The sequence below is a fragment of the Triturus cristatus genome, chromosome 1_1 (genome assembly GCF_964204655.1).
Source record: "Triturus cristatus chromosome 1_1, aTriCri1.1, whole genome shotgun sequence".
Taxonomy (NCBI): domain Eukaryota; kingdom Metazoa; phylum Chordata; class Amphibia; order Caudata; family Salamandridae; genus Triturus; species Triturus cristatus.
This window is the reverse complement of record NC_140579.1, coordinates 928,843,486-928,864,250: the sequence shown is the minus strand read 5'-3', so window position 1 is coordinate 928,864,250 and position 20,765 is coordinate 928,843,486. Positions and strand designations below refer to the sequence as shown.

Below are 20,765 nucleotides of genomic sequence, written 5' to 3'. Positions count from 1 at the left end.
TCACTTGTGCGGGTCGGCCTAGTGCCCGCGACAGGAAACGGCGCAAAACGCAACGTGGTTTTGGAGTGAAAAATGACCCTTTTTTTGGCAAAGTGACTAGCTGTAGATTTTGTACCCTAGCTCTGCCGGCACCTAGGGAAACCTAGCAAACCTATACATTTTTGAAAACTAGACACCCAGGGGAATCCAGGATGGGGTGACTTGACTGCCTCCCACCATGGTCTGTTACCCAGAATCCCTTGCAAACGTAAAAAATTGACCAAAAAAACAAATTTTCCCCACATTTCTGTGATGGAAAGTTCTGGAATCTGCGTGGATCCACAAATTTCCACCCACCCCGCGTTTCCCAAAGTCCTACGAGAAAAATGGTACCTCACTTGTGCGGGTCGGCCTAGTGCCCGCGACAGGAAACGGCGCAAAACGCAACGTGGTTTTGGAGTGAAAAATGACCCTTTTTTTGGCAAAGTGACTAGCTGTAGATTTTGTACCCTAGCCCTGCCGGCACCTAGGGAAACCCAGCAAACCTATACATTTTTGAAAACTAGACACCCAGGGGAATCCAGGATGGGGTGACTTGACTGCCTCCCACCATGGTCTGTTACCCAGAATCCCTTGCAAACGTAAAAAATTGACAAAAAAAACACATTTTCCCCACATTTCTGTGATGGAAAGTTCTGGAATCTGCGTGGATCCACACATTTCCACCCACCCCGCGTTCCCCAAAGTCCTACGAGAAAAATGGTACCTCACTTGTGCGGGTCGGCCTAGTGCCCGCGACAGGAAACGGCGCAAAACGCAACGTGGTTTTGGAGTGAAAAATGACCCTTTTTTTGGCAAAGTGACTAGCTGTAGATTTTGTACCCTAGCCCTGCCGGCACCTAGGGAAACTTAGCAAACCTATACATTTTTGAAAACTAGACACCCAGGGGAATCCAGGATGGGGTGACTTGACTGCCTCCCACCATGGTCTGTTACCCAGAATCCCTTGCAAACGTAAAAAATTGACAAAAAAAACACATTTTCCCCACTTTTCTGTGATGGAAAGTTCTGGAACCTGCGTGGATCCACAAATTTCCACCCACCCCGCGTTCCCCAAAGTCCTACGAGAAAAATGGTACCTCACTTGTGCGGGTCGGCCTAGTGCCCGCGACAGGAAACGGCGCAAAACGCAACGTGGTTTTGCAGTGAAAAATGACCCTTTTTTTGGCAAAGTGACTAGCTGTAGATTTTGTACCCTAGCCCTGCCGGCACCTAGGGAAACCTAGCAAACCTATACATTTTTGAAAACTAGACACCCAGGGGAATCCAGGATGGGGTGACTTGACTGCCTCCCACCATGGTCTGTTACCCAGAATCCCTTGCAAACGTAAAAAATTGACAAAAAAAACACATTTTCCCCACATTTCTGTGATGGAAAGTTCTGGAATCTGCGTGGATCCACAAATTTCCACCAACCCCGCGTTCCCCAAAGTCCTACGAGAAAAATAGTACCTCACTTGTGCGGGTCGGCCTAGTGCCCGCGACAGGAAACGGCGCAAAACGCAACGTGGTTTTGCAGCGAAAAATGACCCTTTTTTTGGCAAAGTGACTAGCTGTAGATTTTGTACCCTAGCCCTGCCGGCACCTAGGGAAACCTAGCAAACCTATACATTTTTGAAAACTAGACACCCAGGGGAATCCAGGATGGGGTGACTTGACTGCCTCCCACCATGGTCTGTTACCCAGAATCCCTTGCATATGTAAAAAATTGACAAAAAAAACACATTTTCCCCACATTTCTGTGATGGAAAGTTCTGGAATCTGCGTGGATCCACAAATTTCCACCCACCCCGCGTTCCCCAAAGTCCTACGAGAAAAATGGTACCTCACTTGTGCGGGTCGGCCTAGTGCCCGCGACAGGAAACGGCGCAAAACGCAACGTGGTTTTGCAGTGAAAAATGACCCTTTTTTTGGCAAAGTGACTAGCTGTAGATTTTGTACCCTAGCCCTGCCGGCACCTAGGGAAACCTAGCAAACCCACGCATTTCTGAAAACTAGACACCCGGCGGCTTCCAGGGAGGTATGGCTTGCCTGGATCCCCCAACGTTTCCTTACCCAGAATCCCCTGCAAACCTCATTTTTTGCTCAAAAAATCACTTTTTTCACACATTTTGGGGTGAGAAAGTAGTGGCATCACCGGGCTCACACAAATTTACCACCACCCAGCGTTCCCCCAGGTCTCCCGGTAAAAATGGTGCCTCACTTGTGTGGGAGGCCCAAGTACCCGCGGCAGGCAAGGGCCCCAAACGTAGTGAGGCGACATCAAAATGGCCTATCGCCAAACCACCTGGTTTGGCAAGGGGGGTCACTTTGGTTTTTGGGCCGGTGCGCGGCGGCCATCTAGGGAAACCTACCAAACCCAGGCATTTTTGAAAACTAGACACCCGGCTGCTTCCAGGGAGGTATGGCTTGCGTGGATCCCCCAACGTTTCCTTACCCAGAATCCCCTGCAAACCTCATTTTTTGCTCAAAAAATCACTTTTTTCACACATTTTGGGGTGGGAAAGTAGTGGCATCACCGGGCTCACACAAATTTACCACAACCCAGCGTTCCCCCAGATCTCCCGGTAAAAATGGTGCCTCACTTGTGTGGGAGGCCTAAGTACCCGCGGCAGGCAAGGGCCCCAAACGTAGTGAGGCGACATCAAAATGGCCTATCGCCAAACCACCTGGTTTTGCAAGGGGGGTCACTTTGGTTTTTGGCCCGATGCGCGGCGGCCATCTAGGGAAACCTACCAAACCCAGGCATTTTTGAAAACTAGACACCCGGCGGCTTCCAGGGAGGTATGGCTTGCGTGGATCCCCCAACGTTTCCTTACCCAGAATCCCCTGCAAACCACATTTTTTGCTCAAAAAATCACTTTTTTCACACATTTTGGGGTGGGAAAGTAGTGGCATCACCGGGCTCACACAAATTTACCACCACCCAGCGTTCCCCCAGGTCTCCCGGTAAAAATGGTGCCTCACTTGTGTGGGAGGCCCAAGTACCCGTGGCAGGCAAGGGCCCCAAACGTAGTGAGGCGACATCAAAATGGCCTATCGCCAAACCACCTGGTTTTGCAAGGGGGGTCACTTTGGTTTTTGGCCCGGTGCGCGGCGGCCATCTAGGGAAACCTACCAAACCCAGGCATTTTTGAAAACTAGACACCCGGCGGCTTCCAGGGAGGTATGGCTTGCGTGGATCCCCCAACGTTTCCTTACCCAGAATCCCCTGCAAACCTCATTTTTTGCTCAAAAAATCACTTTTTTCACACATTTTGGGGTGGGAAAGTAGTGGCATCACCGGGCTCACACAAATTTACCACCACCCAGCGTTCCCCCAGGTCTCCCGGTAAAAATGGTGCCTCACTTGTGTGGGAGGCCCAAGTACCCGCGGCAGGCAAGGGCCCCAAACGTAGTGAGGCGACATCAAAATGGCCTATCGCCAAACCACCTGGTTTTGCAAGGGGGGTCACTTTGGTTTTTGGCCCGATGCGCGGCGGCCATCTAGGGAAACCTACCAAACCCAGGCATTTTTGAAAACTAGACACCCGGCGGCTTCCAGGGAGGTATGGCTTGCGTGGATCCCCCAACGTTTCCTTACCCAGAATCCCCTGCAAACCACATTTGTTGCTCAAAAAATCACTTTTTTCACACATTTTGGGGTGGGAAAGTAGTGGCATCACCGGGCTCACACAAATTTACCACCACCCAGCGTTCCCCCAGGTCTCCCGGTAAAAATGGTGCCTCACTTGTGTGGGAGGCCCAAGTACCCGCGGCAGGCAAGGGCCCCAAACGTAGTGAGGCGACATCAAAATGGCCTATCGCCAAACCACCTGGTTTTGCAAGGGGGGTCACTTTGGTTTTTGGCCCGGTGCGCGGCGGCCATCTAGGGAAACCTACCAAACCCAGGCATTTTTGAAAACTAGACACCCGGCGGCTTCCAGGGAGGTATGGCTTGCGTGGATCCCCCAACGTTTCCTTACCCAGAATCCCCTGCAAACCTCATTTTTTGCTCAAAAAATCACTTTTTTCACACATTTTGGGGTGGGAAAGTAGTGGCATCACCGGGCTCACATAAATTTACCACCACCCAGCGTTCCCCCAGGTCTCCCGGTAAAAATGGTGCCTCACTTGTGTGGGAGGCCCAAGTACCCACGGCAGGCAAGGACAACAAACGTAGTGAGGCGACATCAAAATGGCCTATCGCCAAACCACCTGGTTTTGCAAGGGGGGTCACTGTGGTTTTTGGCCCGGTGCGCGGCGGCCATCTAGGGAAACCTACCAAACCCAGGCATTTTTGAAAACTAGACACCCGGCTGCTTCCAGGGAGGTATGGCTTGCGTGGATCCCCCAACGTTTCCTTACCCAGAATCCCCTGCAAACCTCATTTTTTGCTCAAAAAATCACTTTTTTCACACATTTTGGGGTGGGAAAGTAGTGGCATCACCGGGCTCACACAAATTTACCACAACCCAGCGTTCCCCCAGATCTCCCGGTAAAAATGGTGCCTCACTTGTGTGGGAGGCCTAAGTACCCGCGGCAGGCAAGGGCCCCAAACGTAGTGAGGCGACATCAAAATGGCCTATCGCCAAACCACCTGGTTTTGCAAGGGGGGTCACTTTGGTTTTTGGCCCGATGCGCGGCGGCCATCTAGGGAAACCTACCAAACCCAGGCATTTTTGAAAACTAGACACCCGGCGGCTTCCAGGGAGGTATGGCTTGCGTGGATCCCCCAACGTTTCCTTACCCAGAATCCCCTGCAAACCACATTTTTTGCTCAAAAAATCACTTTTTTCACACATTTTGGGGTGGGAAAGTAGTGGCATCACCGGGCTCACACAAATTTACCACCACCCAGCGTTCCCCCAGGTCTCCCGGTAAAAATGGTGCCTCACTTGTGTGGGAGGCCCAAGTACCCGTGGCAGGCAAGGGCCCCAAACGTAGTGAGGCGACATCAAAATGGCCTATCGCCAAACCACCTGGTTTTGCAAGGGGGGTCACTTTGGTTTTTGGCCCGGTGCGCGGCGGCCATCTAGGGAAACCTACCAAACCCAGGCATTTTTGAAAACTAGACACCCGGCGGCTTCCAGGGAGGTATGGCTTGCGTGGATCCCCCAACGTTTCCTTACCCAGAATCCCCTGCAAACCTCATTTTTTGCTCAAAAAATCACTTTTTTCACACATTTTGGGGTGGGAAAGTAGTGGCATCACCGGGCTCACACAAATTTACCACCACCCAGCGTTCCCCCAGGTCTCCCGGTAAAAATGGTGCCTCACTTGTGTGGGAGGCCCAAGTACCCGCGGCAGGCAAGGGCCCCAAACGTAGTGAGGCGACATCAAAATGGCCTATCGCCAAACCACCTGGTTTGGCAAGGGGGGTCACTTTGGTTTTTGGCCCGGTGCGCGGCGGCCATCTAGGGAAACCTACCAAACCCAGGCATTTTTGAAAACTAGACACCCGGCGGCTTCCAGGGAGGTATGGCTTGCGTGGATCCCCCAACGTTTCCTTACCCAGAATCCCCTGCAAACCTCATTTTTTGCACAAAAAATCACTTTTTTCACACATTTTGGGGTGGGAAAGTAGTGGCATCACCGGGCTCACACAAATTTACCACAACCCAGCGTTCCCCCAGGTCTCCCGGTAAAAATGGTGCCTCACTTGTGTGGGAGGCCCAAGTACCCGCGGCAGGCAAGGGCCCCAAACGTAGTGAGGCGACATCAAAATGGCCTATCGCCAAACCACCTGGTTTTGCAAGGGGGGTCACTTTGGTTTTTGGCCCGATGCGCGGCGGCCATCTAGGGAAACCTACCAAACCCAGGCATTTTTGAAAACTAGACACCCGGCGGCTTCCAGGGAGGTATGGCTTGCGTGGATCCCCCAACGTTTCCTTACCCAGAATCCCCTGCAAACCACATTTGTTGCTCAAAAAATCACTTTTTTCACACATTTTGGGGTGGGAAAGTAGTGGCATCACCGGGCTCACACAAATTTACCACCACCCAGCGTTCCCCCAGGTCTCCCGGTAAAAATGGTGCCTCACTTGTGTGGGAGGCCCAAGTACCCGCGGCAGGCAAGGGCCCCAAACGTAGTGAGGCGACATCAAAATGGCCTATCGCCAAACCACCTGGTTTTGCAAGGGGGGTCACTTTGGTTTTTGGCCCGGTGCGCGGCGGCCATCTAGGGAAACCTACCAAACCCAGGCATTTTTGAAAACTAGACACCCGGCGGCTTCCAGGGAGGTATGGCTTGCGTGGATCCCCCAACGTTTCCTTACCCAGAATCCCCTGCAAACCTCATTTTTTGCTCAAAAAATCACTTTTTTCACACATTTTGGGGTGGGAAAGTAGTGGCATCACCGGGCTCACATAAATTTACCACCACCCAGCGTTCCCCCAGGTCTCCCGGTAAAAATGGTGCCTCACTTGTGTGGGAGGCCCAAGTACCCGCGGCAGGCAAGGACAACAAACGTAGTGAGGCGACATCAAAATGGCCTATCGCCAAACCACCTGGTTTTGCAAGGGGGGTCACTGTGGTTTTTGGCCCGGTGCGCGGCGGCCATCTAGGGAAACCTACCAAACCCAGGCATTTTTGAAAACTAGACACCCGGCGGCTTCCAGGGAGGTATGGCTTGCGTGGATCCCCCAACGTTTCCTTACCCAGAATCCCCTGCAAACCTCATTTTTTGCTCAAAAAATCTCTTTTTTCACACATTTTGGGGTGGGAAAGTAGTGGCATCACCGGGCTCACACAAATTTACCACCACCCAGCGTTCCCCCAGGTCTCCCGGTAAAAATGGTGCCTCACTTGTGTGGGAGGCCCAAGTACCCGCGGCAGGCAAGGGCCCCAAACGTAGTGAGGCGACATCAAAATGGCCTATCGCCAAACCACCTGGTTTTGCAAGGGGGGTCACTTTGGTTTTTGGCCCGGTGCGCGGCGGCCATCTAGGGAAACCTACCAAACCCAGGCATTTTTGAAAACTAGACACCCGGCGGCTTCCAGGGAGGTATGGCTTGCGTGGATCCCCCAACGTTTCCTTACCCAGAATCCCCTGCAAACCTCATTTTTTGCTCAAAAAATCACTTTTTTCACACATTTTGGGGTGGGAAAGTAGTGGCATCACCGGGCTCACATAAATTTACCACCACCCAGCGTTCCCCCAGGTCTCCCGGTAAAAATGGTGCCTCACTTGTGTGGGAGGCCCAAGTACCCGCGGCAGGCAAGGACAACAAACGTAGTGAGGCGACATCAAAATGGCCTATCGCCAAACCACCAGGTTTTGCAAGGGGGGTCACTGTGGTTTTTGGCCCGGTGCGCGGCGGCCATCTAGGGAAACCTACCAAACCCAGGCATTTTTGAAAACTAGACACCCGGCGGCTTCCAGGGAGGTATGGCTTGCGTGGATCCCCCAACGTTTCCTTACCCAGAATCCCCTGCAAACCTCATTTTTTGCTCAAAAAATCTCTTTTTTCACACATTTTGGGGTGGGAAAGTAGTGGCATCACCGGGCTCACACAAATTTACCACCACCCAGCGTTCCCCCAGGTCTCCCGGTAAAAATGGTGCCTCACTTGTGTGGGAGGCCCAAGTACCCGCGGCAGGCAAGGGCCCCAAACGTAGTGAGGCGACATCAAGATGGCCTATCGCCAAACCACCTGGTTTTGCAAGGGGGGTCACTTTGGTTTTTGGCCCGGTGCGCGGCGGCCATCTAGGGAAACCTACCAAACCCAGGCATTTTTGAAAACTAGACACCCGGCGGCTTCCAGGGAGGTATGGCTTGCGTGGATCCCCCAACGTTTCCTTACCCAGAATCCCCTGCAAACCTCATTTTTTGCTCAAAAAATCACTATTTTCACACATTTTGGGGTGGGAAAGTAGTGGCATCACCGGGCTCACACAAATTTACCACCACCCAGCGTTCCCCCAGGTCTCCCGGTAAAAATGGTGCCTCACTTGTGTGGGAGGCCCAAGTACCCGCGGCAGGCAAGGGCCCCAAACGTAGTGAGGCGACATCAAAATGGCCTATCGCCAAACCACCTGGTTTTGCAAGGGGGGTTACTTTGGTTTTTGGCCCGGTGCGCGGCGGCCATCAAGGGAAACCTACCAAACCCAGGCATTTTTGAAAACTAGACACCCGGCGGCTTCCAGGGAGGTATGGCTTGCGTGGATCCCCCAACGTTTCCTTACCCAGAATCCCCTGCAAACCTCATTTTTTGCTCAAAAAATCTCTTTTTTCACACATTTTGGGGTGGGAAAGTAGTGGCATCACCGGGCTCACACAAATTTACCACCACCCAGCGTTCCCCCAGGTCTCCCGGTAAAAATGGTGCCTCACTTGTGTGGGAGGCCCAAGTACCCGCGGCAGGCAAGGACAACAAACGTAGTGAGGCGACATTTGGGATAGGCAATGTTGATGTCGCCGGGTGTCTAGTTTTTTAAAAATGCCTGGGTTTGGTAGGTTTCCCTAGATGGCCGCCGCGCACCGGGCCAAAAACCAAAGTGACCCCCCTTGCAAAACCAGGTGGTTTGGCGATAGGCCATTTTGATGTCGCCTCACTACGTTTGGGGCCCTTGCCTGCCACGGGTACTTGGGCCTCCCACACAAGTGAGGCACCATTTTTACCGGGAGACCTGGGGGAACGCTGGGTGGTGGTAAATTTGTGTGAGCCCGGTGATGCCACTACTTTCCCACCCCAAAATGTGTGAAAAAAGAGATTTTTTGAGCAAAAAATGAGGTTTGCAGGGGATTCTGGGTAAGGAAACGTTGGGGGATCCACGCAAGCCATACCTCCCTGGAAGCCGCCGGGTGTCTAGTTTTCAAAAATGCCTGGGTTTGGTAGGTTTCCCTAGATGGCCGCCGCGCACCGGGCCAAAAACCAAAGTGACCCCCCTTGCAAAACCAGGTGGTTTGGCGATAGGCCATCTTGATGTCGCCTCACTACGTTTGGGGCCCTTGCCTGCCGCGGGTACTTGGGCCTCCCACACAAGTGAGGCACCATTTTTACCGGGACACCTGGGGGAACGCTGGGTGGTGGTAAATTTGTGTGAGCCCGGTGATGCCACTACTTTCCCACCCCAAAATGTGTGAAAAAAGAGATTTTTTGAGCAAAAAATGAGGTTTGCAGGGGATTCTGGGTAAGGAAACGTTGGGGGATCCACGCAAGCCATACCTCCCTGGAAGCCGCCGGGTGTCTAGTTTTCAAAAATGCCTGGGTTTGGTAGGTTTCCCTAGATGGCCGCCGCGCACCGGGCCAAAAACCAAAGTGCCCCCCTTGCAAAACCAGGTGGTTTGGCGATAGGCCATCTTGATGTCGCCTCACTACGTTTGGGGCCCTTGCCTGCCGCGGGTACTTGGGCCTCCCACACAAGTGAGGCACCATTTTTACCGGGAGACCTGGGGGAACGCTGGGTGGTGGTAAATTTGTGTGAGCCCGGTGATGCCACTACTTTCCCACCCCAAAATGTGTGAAAAAAGAGATTTTTTGAGCAAAAAATGAGGTTTGCAGGGGATTCTGGGTAAGGAAACGTTGGGGGATCCACGCAAGCCATACCTCCCTGGAAGCCGCCGGGTGTCTAGTTGTCAAAAATGCCTGGGTTTGGTAGGTTTCCCTAGATGGCCACCGCGCACCGGGCCAAAAACCAAAGTGACCCCCCTTGCAAAACCAGGTGGTTTGGCAATAGGCCATCTTGATGTCGCCTCACTACGTTTGGGGCCCTTGCCTGCCGCGGGTACTTGGGTCTCCCACACAAGTGAGGCACCATTTTTACCGGGAGACCTGGGGGAACGCTGGGTGGTGGTAAATTTGTGTGAGCCCGGTGATGCCACTACTTTCCCACCCCAAAATGTGTGAAAAAAGTGATTTTTTGAGCAAAAAATGAGGTTTGCAGGGGATTCTGGGTAAGGAAACGTTGGGGGATCCACGCAAGCCATACCTCCCTGGAAGCCGCCGGGTGTCTAGTTTTCAAAAATGCCTGGGTTTGGTAGGTTTCCCTAGATGGCCGCCACGCACCGGGCCAAAAACCACAGTGACCCCCCTTGCAAAACCAGGTGGTTTGGCGATAGGCCGTTTTGATGTCGCCTCACTACGTTTGGGGCCCTTGCCTGCCGCGGGTACTTGGGCCTCCCACACAAGTGAGGCACCGTTTTTACCGGGAGACCTGGGGGAACGCTGGGTGGTGGTAAATTTGTGTGAGCCCGGTGATGCCACTACTTTCCCACCCCAAAATGTGTGAAAAAAGAGATTTTTTGAGCAAAAAATGAGGTTTGCAGGGGATTCTGGGTAAGGAAACGTTTGGGGATCCACGCAAGCCATACCTCCCTGGAAGCCGCCGTGTGTCTAGTTTTCAAAAATGCCTGGGTTTGGTAGGTTTCCCTAGATGGCCGCCGCGCACCGGGCCAAAAACCAAAGTGACCCCCCTTGCAAAACCAGGTGGTTTGGCGATAGGCCATTTTGATGTCGCCTCACTACGTTTGGGGCCCTTGCCTGCCGCGGGTACTTGGGCCTCCCACACAAGTGAGGCACCATTTTTACCGGGAGACCTGGGGGAATGCTGGGTGGTGGTAAATTTGTGTGAGCCCGGTGATGCCACTACTTTCCCACCCCAAAATGTGTGAAAAAAGTGATTTTTTGAGCAAAAAATGAGGTTTGCAGGGGATTCTGGGTAAGGAAACGTTGGGGAATCCACGCAAGCCATACCTCCCTGGAAGCCGCCGGGTGTCTAGTTTTCAAAAATGCCTGGGTTTGGTAGGTTTCCCTAGATGGCCGCCGCGCACCGGGCCAAAAACCAAAGTGACCCCCCTTGCAAAACCAGGTGGTTTGGCGATAGGCCATTTTGATGTCGCCTCACTACGTTTGGGGCCCTTGCCTGCCGCGGGTACTTGGGCCTCCCACACAAGTGAGGCACCATTTTTACCGGGAGACCTGGGGGAACGCTGGGTGGTGGTAAATTTGTGTGAGCCCGGTGATGCCACTACTTTCCCACCCCAAAATGTGTGAAAATAGTGATTTTTTGAGCAAAAAATGAGGTTTGCAGGGGATTCTGGGTAAGGAAACGTTGGGGGATCCACGCAAGCCATACCTCCCTGGAAGCCGCCGGGTGTCTAGTTTTCAAAAATGCCTGGGTTTGGTAGGTTTCCCTAGATGGCCGCCGCGCATCGGGCCAAAAACCAAAGTGACCCCCCTTGCAAAACCAGGTGGTTTGGCGATAGGCCATTTTGATGTAGCCTCACTACGTTTGGGGCCCTTGCCTGCCGCGGGTACTTGGGCCTCCCACACAAGTGAGGCACCATTTTTACCGGGAGACCTGGGGGAACGCTGGGTGGTGGTAAATTTGTGTGAGCCCGGTGATGCCACTACTTTCCCACCCCAAAATGTGTGAAAAAAGTGATTTTTTGAGCAAAAATTGAGGTTTGCAGGGGATTCTGGGTAAGGAAACGTTGGGGGATCCACGCAAGCCATACCTCCCTGGAAGCCGCCGGGTGTCTAGTTTTAAAAAATGCCTGGGTTTGGTAGGTTTCCCTAGATGGCCGCCGCGCACCGGGCCAAAAACCAAAGTGACCCCCCTTGAAAAACCAGGTGGTTTGGCGATAGGCCATCTTGATGTCGCCTCACTACGTTTGTTGTCCTTGCCTGCCGCGGGTACTTGGGCCTCCCACACAAGTGAGGCACCATTTTTACCGGGAGACCTGGGGGAACGCTGGGTGGTGTTAAATTTGTGTGAGCCCGGTGATGCCACTACTTTCCCACCCCAAAATGTGTGAAAAAAGTGATTTTTTGAGCAAAAAATGAGGTTTGCAGGGGATTCTGGGTAAGGAAACGTTGGGGGATCCACGCAAGCCATACCTCCCTGGAAGCCGCCAGGTGTCTAGTTTTCAAAAATGCCTGGGTTTGGTAGGTTTCCCTAGATGGCCGCCGCGCACCGGGCCAAAAACCAAAGTGACCCCCCTTGAAAAACCAGGTGGTTTGGCGATAGGCCATCTTGATGTCGCCTCACTACGTTTGGGGCCCTTGCCTGCCGCGGGTCCTTGGTCCTCCCACACAAGTGAGGCACCATTTTTACCGGGAGACCTGGGGGAACGCTGGGTGGTGGTAAATTTGTGTGAGCCCGGTGATGCCACTACTTTCCCACCCCAAAATGTGTGAAAAAAGTGATTTTTTGAGCAAAAAATTAGGTTTGCAGGGGATTCTGGGTAAGGAAACATTGGGGGATCCACGCAAGCCATACCTCCCTGGAAGCCGCCGGGTGTCTAGTTTTCAAAAATGCCTGGGTTTGGTAGGTTTCCCTAGATGGCCGCCGCGCACCGGGCCAAAAACCAAAGTGACCCCCCTTGAAAAACCAGGTGGTTTGGCGATAGGCCATCTTGATGTCGCCTCACTACGTTTGGGGCCCTTGCCTGCCGCGGGTCCTTGGGCCTCCCACACAAGTGAGGCACCATTTTTTACCGGGAGACCTGGGGGAACGCTGGGTGGTGGTAAATTTGTGTGAGCCCGGTGATGCCACTACTTTCCCACCCCAAAATGTGTGAAAAAAGAGATTTTTTGAGCAAAAAATGAGGTTTGCAGGGGATTCTGGGTAAGGAAACGTTGGGGGATCCACGCAAGCCATACCTCCCTGGAAGCCGCCGGGTGTCTAGTTTTCAAAAATGCCTGGGTTTGGTAGGTTTCCCTAGATGGCCGCCGCGCACCGGGCCAAAAACCAAAGTGACCCCCCTTGCAAAACCAGGTGGTTTGGCGATAGGCCATCTTGATGTCGCCTCACTACGTTTGGGGCCCTTGCCTGCCGCGGGTACTTGGGCCTCCCACACAAGTGAGGTACCATTTTTACCGGGAGACCTGGGGGAACGCTGGGTGGTGGTAAATTTGTGTGAGCCCGGTGATGCCACTACTTTCCCACCCCAAAATGTGTGAAAAAAGAGATTTTTTGAGCAAAAAATGAGGTTTGCAGGGGATTCTGGGTAAGGAAACGTTGGGGGATCCACGCAAGCCATACCTCCCTGGAAGCCGCCGGGTGTCTAGTTGTCAAAAATGCCTGGGTTTGGTAGGTTTCCCTAGATGGCCGCCGCGCACCGGGCCAAAAACCAAAGTGACCCCCCTTGCAAAACCAGGTGGTTTGGCAATAGGCCATCTTGATGTCGCCTCACTACGTTTGGGGCCCTTGCCTGCCGCGGGTACTTGGGTCTCCCACACAAGTGAGGCACCATTTTTACCGGGAGACCTGGGGGAACGCTGGGTGGTGGTAAATTTGTGTGAGCCCGGTGATGCCACTACTTTCCCACCCCAAAATGTGTGAAAAAAGTGATTTTTTGAGCAAAAAATGAGGTTTGCAGGGGATTCTGGGTAAGGAAACGTTGGGGGATCCACGCAAGCCATACCTCCCTGGAAGCCGCCGGGTGTCTAGTTTTCAAAAATGCCTGGGTTTGGTAGGTTTCCCTAGATGGCCGCCACGCACCGGGCCAAAAACCACAGTGACCCCCCTTGCAAAACCAGGTGGTTTGGCGATAGGCCATTTTGATGTCGCCTCACTACGTTTGGGGCCCTTGCCTGCCGCGGGTACTTGGGCCTCCCACACAAGTGAGGCACCATTTTTACCGGGAGACCTGGGGGAACGCTGGGTGGTGGTAAATTTGTGTGAGCCCGGTGATGCCACTACTTTCCCACCCCAAAATGTGTGAAAAAAGAGATTTTTTGAGCAAAAAATGAGGTTTGCAGGGGATTCTGGGTAAGGAAACGTTGGGGGATCCATGCAAGCCATACCTCCCTGGAAGCCGCTGTGTGTCTAGTTTTCAAAAATGCCTGGGTTTGGTAGGTTTCCCTAGATGGCCGCCGCGCACCGGGCCAAAAACCAAAGTGACCCCCCTTGCAAAACCAGGTGGTTTGGCGATAGGCCATTTTGATGTCGCCTCACTACGTTTGGGGCCCTTGCCTGCCGCGGGTACTTGGGCCTCCCACACAAGTGAGGCACCATTTTTACCGGGAGACCTGGGGGATTGCTGGGTGGTGGTAAATTTGTGTGAGCCCGTTGATGCCACTACTTTCCCACCCCAAATTGTGTGAAAAAAGTGATTTTTTGAGCAAAAAATGAGGTTTGCAGGGGATTCTGGGTAAGGAAACGTTGGGGAATCCACGCAAGCCATACCTCCCTGGAAGCCGCCGGGTGTCTAGTTTTCAAAAATGCCTGGGTTTGGTAGGTTTCCCTAGATGGCCGCCGCGCACCGGGCCAAAAACCAAAGTGACCCCCCTTGCAAAACCAGGTGGTTTGGCGATAGGCCATTTTGATGTCGCCTCACTACGTTTGGGGCCCTTGCCTGCCGCGGGTACTTGGGCCTCCCACACAAGTGAGGCACCATTTTTACCGGGAGACCTGGGGGAACGCTGGGTGGTGGTAAATTTGTGTGAGCCCGGTGATGCCACTACTTTCCCACCCCAAAATGTGTGAAAATAGTGATTTTTTGAGCAAAAAATGAGGTTTGCAGGGGATTCTGGGTAAGGAAACGTTGGGGGATCCACGCAAGCCATACCTCCCTGGAAGCCGCCGGGTGTCTAGTTTTCAAAAATGCCTGGGTTTGGTAGGTTTCCCTAGATGGCCGCCGCGCATCGGGCCAAAAACCAAAGTGACCCCCCTTGCAAAACCAGGTGGTTTGGCGATAGGCCATTTTGATGTCGCCTCACTACGTTTGGGGCCCTTGCCTGCCGCGGGTACTTGGGCCTCCCACACAAGTGAGGCACAATTTTTACCGGGAGACCTGGGGGAACGCTGGGTGGTGGTAAATTTGTGTGAGCCCGGTGATGCCACTACTTTCCCACCCCAAAATGTGTGAAAAAAGTGATTTTTTGAGCAAAAATTGAGGTTTGCAGGGGATTCTGGGTAAGGAAACGTTGGGGGATCCACGCAAGCCATACCTCCCTGGAAGCCGCCGGGTGTCTAGTTTTAAAAAATGCCTGGGTTTGGTAGGTTTCCCTAGATGGCCGCCGCGCACCGGGCCAAAAACCAAAGTGACCCCCCTTGAAAAACCAGGTGGTTTGGCGATAGGCCATCTTGATGTCGCCTCACTACGTTTGTTGTCCTTGCCTGCCGCGGGTACTTGGGCCTCCCACACAAGTGAAGCACCATTTTTACCGGGAGACCTGGGGGAACGCTGGGTGGTGTTAAATTTGTGTGAGCCCGGTGATGCTACTACTTTCCCACCCCAAAATGTGTGAAAAAAGTGATTTTTTGAGCAAAAAATGAGGTTTGCAGGGGATTCTGGGTAAGGAAACGTTGGGGGATCCACGCAAGCCATACCTCCCTGGAAGCCGCCAGGTGTCTAGTTTTCAAAAATGCCTGGGTTTGGTAGGTTTCCCTAGATGGCCGCCGCGCACCGGGCCAAAAACCAAAGTGACCCCCCTTGAAAAACCAGGTGGTTTGGCGATAGGCCATCTTGATGTCGCCTCACTACGTTTGGGGCCCTTGCCTGCCGCGGGTCCTTGGGCCTCCCACACAAGTGAGGCACCATTTTTACCGGGAGACCTGGGGGAACGCTGGGTGGTGGTAAATTTGTGTGAGCCCGGTGATGCCACTACTTTCCCACCCCAAAATGTGTGAAAAAAGTGATTTTTTGAGCAAAAAATGAGGTTTGCAGGGGATTCTGGGTAAGGAAACATTGGGGGATCCACGCAAGCCATACCTCCCTGGAAGCCGCCGGGTGTCTAGTTTTCAAAAATGCCTGGGTTTGGTAGGTTTCCCTAGATGGCCGCCGCGCACCGGGCCAAAAACCAAAGTGATCCCCCTTGAAAAACCAGGTGGTTTGGCGATAGGCCATCTTGATGTCGCCTCACTACGTTTGGGGCCCTTGCCTGCCGCGGGTCCTTGGGCCTCCCACACAAGTGAGGCACCATTTTTACCGGGAGACCTGGGGGAACGCTGGGTGGTGGTAAATTTGTGTGAGCCCGGTGATGCCACTACTTTCCCACCCCAAAATGTGTGAAAAAAGTGATTTTTTGGGCAAAAATTTAGGTTTGCAGGGGATTCTGGGTAAGGAAACGTTGGGGGATCCACGCAAGCCATACCTCCCTGGAAGCCGCCGGGTGTCTAGTTTTCAGAAATGCGTGGGTTTGAAAGGTTTCCCTAGATGGCCGCCGAGCCCTGGGCAAAAAACCAAAGTAACCCCCCTTGCAAAACCAGATTACCTATTGTTACTACAGCGTGAGAATTTAGGAATAATACTGCAAAGAAAATGTGGCAGACAATTTGAGGTTTACAGGACAATGGGGATAAAAAATATTTTTCAAATTACTAGAGAGACATCACCATGAACTCCCAAGGGTTTTCGACAATATCTACAGTTGGTGGGTTATTCTTACATGGAAAGTGTACCTTGGCAGAGAAACTAAAGACAAAGATTCCTGCACAACCATCTATTCCTCAAACACACACACATACTGGTTGGATTTGGCACGAGGGCAAGTCATGGTTCAGTGTATTAAATTTTATTAACAAGAGATTTCACAAAAATGAAATGCACTGTCAATAATTAAATTCACAAAAAACCAAACCAATGACTTGCAGCTCGTGAGCTGTAAAGCCACGTCAAGGCACCAACCACTTTACAGGCCATTCACACACCTTTCATACGTGATACAAACAAGACCATTCGCACCACCAGGTACAAAAGCAACACAGTACAAAAATCACCAAAAAGGGACAAGGTACACCCTGCTTCAGAAAGACAAATATTACTGCACAGTCATCTAACCCGCAAGCACACACACATACTGGTTGGATTTGGCACGAGGGTGAGTGATGGTTCAGTAGATACAATTGTATTACCAAGTGATTTCACAAAACATGAAATGCACTGGTAATAATTGAAAGGGCAAGAAACTGAACCATTGACTCACAGCTCGTGAGCTGTAAAGCCACGACAAGGCACCAACCTCTTTACAGGCCATTCATACACCTTTCATACGTGTGAGACATACAAAACCATTCACACCGCCAGCCGCGGGCCCATCACATAACAAAACTCACACCAGCACACAGCGCCATTCAAGGGCCCATCACTTTCACACGCCCACAATCCAGACACAGCAACTACACAGGCTGAAGGATTGCGTGGAGTGGCACTCAGCTAGCAGTGTGTGTAGTGACCAGCAGAAAGTCACTACTCACACACAGCCAGCCAAGCACCAGTCGACACACACCGCTAGCCAAACGCCAGTCCACGCACACCGCTAGCCAAGCGCCAGTCCAGGCACACCGCCATCCAATCGCCAGTCCAGGCACACCGGCAGCCAATCGCCAATCCACCTACACCGCCAGCCAAGCTCCAGTCCACGGACACCACCAGCCAAGCACCAGTCCGCACACACCACCAGTCCACGCACACCGCCAGCCAAGTACCAGTCCACGCACACCGCCAGCCAAGCACCATTCCACGCACACCGCCAGCCAAGCTCCAGTCCACGCACACCACCAGCCAAGCTCCAGTCCACGGACACCACCAGCCAAGCTCCAGTCCACGGACACCACCAGCCAAACACCAGTCCGCACACACCACCAGTCCACACACACCGCCAGCCAAGTAACAGTCCACGCACACCGCCAGCTAAGCACCATTCCACGCACACCGCCAGCCAAGCACCATTCCACGCACACCGCCAGCCAAGCACCAATCCACGCACACCACCAGCCACGCACCAGTCCACGCACACCGCCAGTCCATGCACACCGCCAGTCCACGCACACCGTCAGCCAAGCACCATTCCACGCACACCACCAACCAAGTGCCAGTCCACACACACCAACAGCCAAGCGCAAGCCTACACACACCGCCATCACATTTTGGATTTTTTTAGAAAAAAATAAAAACACAAACAAATTGCAAATAGATACAAATCTTCTAACAGAAAATCAGCAACTAAATACATTGCACTAACACCAACCTTGAAACAGAATCATATTTTCCAAAGAATACAGACCAGGCAGTTCACTTTACCACTCATGAATGTTCCCAGAAATTTTTACGCGTGTGGTACGCTCTGAAACAAGCAGAGAGACACAGTGCAGGATGAGAGGGACAATCGGGGCAGTACATACGACTCTCCTTCCGCAAACCTCTTCGCCAACAGACTCTACATCTCCTACTGGGAAAATCTTTTGCGGGTGTGGGAGGAATGTGATCTGGAAAGTGGCGTTCTTTCAATCTAGCAACATCCTCCACCAGTCCAACTCTAGGAACACTTGCCTGTTCCACTACAACAAGGCTGCCTATTACAGACTCCTGAAACTTAGCAAAAGTCATCTTTGACTCAGGGCAAGAATCCTGGAACACAACAAAAGCATTAAACATTGCCATGTGGAAAAGATGGATAGCCAACTTCTTGTACCAAATGTAAGCCTTACGAAGAGCAGTGTAAGGTTCCAACCTCTGATCTACTCTGTCAACACCACCCATGTGCCTATTATAGTCTAAAATGCACACAGGTTTGCGCGCTTCAGCGACCTGACCCCAAACAGTCACAGGTGCAGTGCTTTCATCATGGATGGAAGTCAGCATGTATACATCTCTCCTGTCTGTAAACTTCACAGCAAGAAGCTCCTGGCAACGCAACGCACTGCACTGTCCCCGCACAAGCTTTTGACAAACAAGTTATTTCGGAAAACCTTTACGGTTACAGCGGATTGTGCCACAAGCAAAAGTGTCCACTTTGGCCAATTCCCTGAACAACCGCACACCAGTGTAGAAGTTATCTACATATAAATGGTGGCCTTTGTTAAAAAATCCTCTACCAAGTTCCCAAACAATTTTCTCAGTCACTCCAAAAGTGGACGGACAACCAGGGAGGTTAAACCTAGATTCCTTACCGGTGTACACCCTGAAATTAGAGACATATCCAGTCCTACTGTCACACAGCATATACAGCTTTATTCCATAGCGTGCCCTCTTACTAGGAATGTATTGCCTAAAAACCAAGCGGCCCTTGAACAACACCAAAGACTCATCCACTGCAATTTCTCTACCAGGGGCATAAATCTCAGAAAATCGATCAACAAAGTGATCAAGGACAGGCCTAATCTTAAAAAGACGGTCACAATCAGGGTGATCTCGTGGCAACGCTAAACCATTATCAACAAAGTGCATCATCCGAAGCAGAAGCAAATACCTGTCACGAGTCATGACTGCCGGAAAAATAGACGTTGCCATCAAGGGACTGCTAGACCAATATGAAGCCAATGATGGCTTCCTTAGCAAGCCCATCAAAAAAGTTAAACCCAAGAACTTCTTCATCTCTTCAACATTTGTGGGAGTCCACCGGGTAGCTCTAGAGTGTGGCTTAAGACTGGCACTGTTGTCCCTCAAAAACTGTTCGGCATACAAATTAGTCTGCTCAACAATCTCTGCCAAAAACACATCGTCCATAAACAACTGAAAAAAATTTACAGGCAAAAAGTTCTCAGTATTCACTCTAGACCCTGGAACACCAGTAAACTCTGGAAATTCCGGCTGCACCATGCCAGGGGCAACCCAGAGGTCATCACTTTCAATGGGAAGACTTGCAGCCCCAGCCTGCAGCCCAGATGCCTCTTGCCGCACTACACCAACGGGAAGTCTTGCAGCCCCAGGCTGCAGCCCAGATGCCTCTTGCCGCACTATCGGCACATCAATCTCCTCCTCTAACACAGGCACTTCATCCGCACTAAGAGTATCTTCATCATCCGATGACTCCATACGGAGAGACAACTCACTGCCAGAATCGTCCCCTGCCTCCTCTCCCTCAGATGCAGAGTCAGTCTCTGAACCAATATCAGAGGAAGACTCAAACAGCAAACCAACAACCTGCTGAGCAGTCATCCTGCGGCTAGCCATTATACTTACTAAGATAGAAGACTGCACAAACAAGTCAACAACAACCAACAATGTGCAAACAAAGTAAGTAAAGAAATGTGTACCTTTATCACAAAGATCAATGTACTCAAAAACTATACAATCCAATTACAAGAGACAGCTGCACTCACCAGAAACCAACTCTGCAGTGACACAGCAAAAACCAACGATATCAAACTAGAAAGAAGAAAAAAAAACAAATTACTCACAAGACAACAAAATACACATCGAGCACCAATGCAAAAAGTTTTTGACACTCAAAAACCAAACATACTGCTATTATTACACCATTTGCAAAACAGGCAGAGAAATCAAACACATTTACATTGTACAAAAATAAGTCTCTTACCAAACTACACAAACAGCAGAACCACCAGTCACAACACTGCAACGTGAAATGAAGAAAAGCCTTCACCTAGAACAAAAAAGTAAACAAAAAAAAAACATTACAATTGGAATTCACAAAAAATATAACAATAAACATTATAACATGCTATGTCACTACCCAAATGGTCAATCGGGTTGTGTGCCAGAAAACAAATTACACCCTGGAAGCGAGGGGTCACTTCTATTTTTATTTGAACTAATTCCCTGGTGTCTAGTGGCCTTTTCTGCCCCCCCCTGGGAGCAGACACGGCGAAAAAATAAAACCGATCTGCCCCCAGAGGGGGCAGAAAAATCTACAAAATAATTAGGGGCCCAAGGAAGCGACCCTTGCCCAAGGGGTCGCTTCCTACAACAAAAATTAGATCCCTGGTGTCTAGTGGGCTTTTCTGCCCCCCCCCCTGGGAGCAGAAACGGCAAAAAAATAACACCGATCTGCCCCCAGAGGGGGCAGAAAAGTCTTCAAAAAATTTAGGGGGCCAAGTAAGCGACCCTTGC

At 51.6% G+C, this 20,765-nt stretch overlaps 1 protein-coding gene across 1 annotated transcript in view; it reads right to left on the bottom strand.

Annotated features, from left to right (window-relative positions):
* Window positions 1-20,765, bottom strand: part of DHRS1 (dehydrogenase/reductase 1) — a 163,825-nt gene that overhangs the window by 66,282 nt on the left and 76,778 nt on the right. Inside the window, exons 3-4 of the mRNA XM_085646731.1 lie at window positions 18,444-18,466; window positions 1,699-1,714 (exon numbers count right to left, since the gene is read on the bottom strand). Coding sequence (XP_085502857.1) covers window positions 1,699-1,714; window positions 18,444-18,466 — 39 coding nt within the window. The remainder of the gene's footprint in view (window positions 1-1,698; window positions 1,715-18,443; window positions 18,467-20,765) is intronic.